At 43.5% G+C, this 4,860-nt stretch overlaps 1 protein-coding gene across 1 annotated transcript in view; it reads left to right on the top strand.

Annotated features, from left to right (window-relative positions):
* Nucleotides 1-4,860, top strand: part of LOC103613937 (transitional endoplasmic reticulum ATPase) — a gene marked incomplete at its 5' end in the record, with an annotated part of 34,834 nt that overhangs the window by 12,329 nt on the left and 17,645 nt on the right. Inside the window, 5 exons of the mRNA XM_008631803.2 lie at nt 1,422-1,555; nt 1,820-1,955; nt 2,941-3,053; nt 3,598-3,762; nt 3,873-3,995. Of these exons, the coding sequence (XP_008630025.1) occupies nt 1,422-1,555; nt 1,820-1,955; nt 2,941-3,053; nt 3,598-3,762; nt 3,873-3,995 (671 nt within the window). The remainder of the gene's footprint in view (nt 1-1,421; nt 1,556-1,819; nt 1,956-2,940; nt 3,054-3,597; nt 3,763-3,872; nt 3,996-4,860) is intronic.

Here is a 4,860-nt window from a genome sequence, read left to right as displayed (position 1 = left end):
CAGGCGCGCTGGAGGCGGGGGGCATGTGGAGCTGGGCCACGCCGTCTGCACGTAACAGGGCTGTGGGGGGACCGTGGGTGGAACAGGGCTGCATGGCTCCACGATGGCTGTGTCCCAGCCCAGACCTGGCCCAGACCGAGCAGGTCCTGGCCTGGACCCAGCCTGGACCGAGAAGGGCCCAGCCTGGGCCTGCTAGGCCCTGTATAGGATGAGCCCAGTTACCTGTCCTAAAGCCAGAAGCCAAAGAGAGAGCTTCCTGGAGTTTGTCCATTCTTAAATGTGGACCACAGAGGCGGTCAAAATTTTAAGTGGCTTAAAAAATTGTCAATATTCAAACTAGCCAGTTGATAGATTCTGTCAGGTCATAGAGGAAGCTGTAAGCACCTCTTTGCAAGAAAATCACTTCTGGGACTATGCTTGCTAACCCATGGCACATCACTTGGATCCTTTAGAAGCATACTTTTTCTTCATTACCACTGCCTTCAGCATGATGGAAAATCTGTAAAAACAGAATAAATCTGTGAGCCTGCACTAGTGTTCAGCAGTTGTAGGAGATCTCAGAGGAATGCTGCCCTTCCTCCTGGGATTAATGTACTTACGCATTTTTATTATTTATTCTTTGAGAGGAGATGGGGTTTGGGGTGTTGTTTTTTGGTGGTGGCTTGTTGGTTTTGGTTGGTTGGTTAGTTGGTGTGTGAATCAATACAGACAGGCATCCAGGGCAACTACAAACCCATGGCTAAAACATAGAGTAAATTTATTTCCATTACCTCGCTAACTGAGGGATTCCTGAAGCAATACCTGGGCAGGGGCACACAAGCAGAGACATGGGCACTGTTATTAGTTCATGCCAGAGGATCACTAGCTACTGTTCACACAGGCTTATCAAGGGTTATTTCCAGCTGCAAAGTCACTTGAGCACTCACCAGTGTTTTGCTTTTTAACCCATTCCTCCCAACAGTTGGGTTTTTTTGGAACTCATTTATAAAATCTTATAGAGGTAAATATATACCTGTGTAATGCATGCTGAAGACAGCTTTGGTATCTTACAGCTTTTTCCCTGCTAATTTGTCACCATATAATTTGATTGCTTCCCTTGCAAGCATTAACTGTGTGTGGTGGCACATTACAGAGAAGCTCACCAAGTGTGAAATAGGGTAAGGGAAGAGGCAGCTAAAGGTAGCTCATCGGCTAGTGTTGCATTCTGTTAGAGTAAACTGAAAACAGCAAAATTATGATAGAAAGTAATTCTGCATGCTGGTCTTGCCTGTTCAGATGCGAATTTAATGAACTTGGTTGATAGTATTTTCTTTGGCTTGAAATATAGATACATGTGAACCTTGTACTAAAAAAAATTCAGCTGCATGTTTTGGGGGCTAGATGCCCCTCTTCTGGGTGCTACAGTGTTGCTATTTTTTTAGGTCCCGAGATCATGAGCAAGCTGGCTGGTGAGTCTGAGAGCAACCTGAGGAAAGCCTTTGAAGAAGCAGAGAAGAATGCTCCTGCTATCATCTTCATTGATGAACTGGATGCCATTGCTCCTAAAAGAGAGAAGGTAAAGAAAGCCTTTAGAAGATAAAGGAGTACATCCTTTTTGGTAGCAGCTGGCATGAGTCTCTGCATTTGACTACAGAGTAAAGCAGTATTTAACTTAATGCTTAAAAGCAGTTGGATGTCAGAATTTGCATATCAGAAGAATCTGATGTAGTTCACAATGTTTCTTAACAGCTCATGTCTGTTGTATCTGTCTGCTCTGGTGCAGTACTAGCTCCTGTGCTGTGTTTTAGAGCTTTTGGTCTAATTATTTCTTTCTCCACAGACACACGGAGAGGTGGAACGTCGCATTGTGTCTCAGCTGCTGACTCTTATGGATGGACTGAAACAGAGAGCACATGTGATTGTTATGGCAGCCACCAACAGACCTAACAGCATTGACCCAGCTCTCAGGCGATTTGGTAACCATGATTGCCATCTCTTTTTTTGTGTATCAGATACTTTGTTATGGGCTGTGCTTCAGGGGCCTTGGAAAGATTGAGTAGAAATTAATATTAAACATCTTATGTGTTATATAAACTTCTCTCCAGCTACTTGTTTGGAATTAATTTCTAGATTTCAGCCTTTAGTATCATTTTTGTGCTTTATTAGATTAGAACTTGTAGAAATAATGAAATACTTAGAGGGTAGCACATTTTTTCACTTCATCAATTAGGTGAGGCTATTTCAGGACTAAATGCTTAAGGAGTTGTTCGTGCCTTAGGTTGCAGGAGGCTCTGAATTGTCCCATTTATCTTTTATTGATGAGAAGTCTGGTAGTTTCTGAGATTCAGGTTTTCAAAACTTTGCAGTGTAAATGAATGTCTGTTGTATGACCAGTTGGTAAAATCAAATTTGCAGGAAAAATGGCCTCTTAATGGTCTAATGAGGCGTTTGAATGCACAGCTATAGCTGGAAGAAAATTATAGATGTACATGCCCTAGTTAATATTGCAGTAATACATGAGTTTCCTGCCTCCTCAGATATTGGGGCAGTTCATGTTTTTCACCACTTGGGTACTGCTGTGAAAGTTTTGAAAAATTTAATCTCTCAGTATTTGTGGACACAAAGGTAGGAATAAATAAAAATGTCCCATGGTGTGTTGGTTAGGATAGCATATTTTCCTATAAATGAGGCTTGGAAAAAACAGAAATTCTCTGTATTTATATAATCCTGAACTCTACTTAATGCAGTAGTCTCACTTTCCCTAAATGGCTATAAGCCTTTCTGCCTTCTCTGATCTGACTCTGCTACTGTGCTGATTGATGCTGCAGAGAAACCCAAAGCTCTGGCATTTTCTGAAATTGTTTGTGGCTTGTCATCATGTTCCTGTGTCAGAGGAAGGCAGCAACTGCAGCTCCTTTAGTTTGCAGAATCAGCAACTCAACATGTGCTTGTACTCCCCAGGTCGTTTTGACAGAGAGGTAGATATTGGTATCCCAGATGCCACCGGGCGCCTGGAAATCCTGCAGATCCACACAAAAAATATGAAACTGGCTGATGATGTGGATCTGGAACAGGTGAGTAGCATGCTATTAGAAAAGCTTGTCTCTGTTTAGGACAGCAGGAAACTGGGCAAATATGTGATCTCTGGGCTTCCTTCTAACTAGCTTACCAGTGACCAAAAATCCTCACTTGCTAGTTAGGAACACTGGGGCTAAGTGAAACAAATGTGTATCAGTCCAGTCTGGAAGTGCCTTGCCACTGTCCCGTGTTTGTTTGCTGTGGCATTCTCTTTAAAAATAAAGCAAGCCTGAAACAGCACTCACAGAGCTGGCTGAACATTGTGGTAATCTCTGTCCTGAATGAAGAACTGCAGCCCTCAGGGTTATCTTTCTGCGCACTATCTATTCCAGTTGCAACTTTGTTCTCAAGTAGGAGGTGGAACAGCAGTGTCTTTGGCTGCTAAATGTGATAGCACTCATCTTGAATTTGCAGCAAAGCACTAATGTTTCTGTCCTTCAGAGTTTTGTTGCACCTCTGAATGAGGGACCAGAGCATGCATTGCCCTTGCAGAGCGCTTGCTTGTATTCCTGAGAGTCATAATCAGTGCTCTGCTTTCAGGTGGCAAACGAGACCCATGGCCATGTTGGTGCTGACTTGGCTGCTCTTTGCTCAGAAGCTGCTCTTCAGGCTATCAGAAAGAAGATGGATCTCATAGACCTGGAAGATGAAACCATCGATGCTGAAGTGATGAACTCTCTGGCTGTGACCATGGATGACTTCAGGGTAATGCAGGAGTGCCCTTCTTTCTTTTGTGTGCAATGTCTAATTGCTTATCTGAAGCAAGTGAACATAAAAAGTTAGAATTGATATAATGCTGTTTCTTCTAATGACAGTGGGCTCTGAGCCAGAGCAACCCATCCGCTCTTCGGGAGACTGTGGTGGAGGTGCCACAAGTTACCTGGGAAGATATTGGTGGTCTAGAAGATGTAAAAAGAGAACTCCAGGAACTTGTACAGGTAAGGGTTTCCAACAGATTTTTGCCTAGTCAGCTTGAAAAATAGTAATTGTCATGGTTTAGGAATGGTATTCCCCAATTTAGTGTTCCCACTGAAACACTCCAAACCACATGCCACTCACTCACTCCCCCCTCCCCTGTGGCAGGATGGAGAGGAGAATTGGAGGCACAAAAGGTAAATATCATGGTTTGAGATAAGAACAATTTACTGGAAACAGCAATGAGATAAGAAAATGAACAGTATTAATAACAGTGTACAAAACATGCAAATGATTCACACGTGAGTGCTCACCATGCAGAACATGATGTTACCCCTGATTGCTTGCTTCATGCTACCCGACCAGAAGGGACCCCCTCCCTTTGCCCCCTGCATGACATGAGGTGGTACCCTGTCCTGGCCGGAACCAGGACAATAATAAAATTCAGAACCTCTGCACATTCCTGTTTGGGCTGTGACCAGGGTAAATGCAAAGTTTATATGGTATTTTCGTGTAATGGACTGAAAATATCATGCTGTTCCATCTTAGAGAACCTGGGGAGAGGGAGGTGCTGGGAAGCAGCATTAGACTTTCCTGAGCTGAGTCTACAGGGACATCTTTGGTGGGTGTTGTGCTACATGCAGGAACAGCAGCAGTTCTGCTTCTCTTAAGTGGAGACTAGCAGTAGCACTCCTGCCAAGAATCCTGTTATGTGATGGCTTTAATATGCTAGAAAGTAGATGAAGATTCTCATGCAGAGAGCCTCTGAAGTTTGACTTTGCATCAGTGTTAGCATAGATAGAGGTGAGAAGTAATTGTGAAGCCTACTATGAAAGGAGAAGCTGGAACAAAGTCATGAACGGTCTGTGGAATTGGTGTGGTTTGGGT

Source organism: Corvus brachyrhynchos, unplaced genomic scaffold (assembly GCF_000691975.1).
Source record: "Corvus brachyrhynchos isolate BGI_N302 unplaced genomic scaffold, ASM69197v1 scaffold781, whole genome shotgun sequence".
NCBI lineage: Eukaryota > Metazoa > Chordata > Aves > Passeriformes > Corvidae > Corvus > Corvus brachyrhynchos.
Note: the sequence above shows the minus strand (reverse complement) of the source record. Positions and strands in the feature narration are given on the sequence as shown.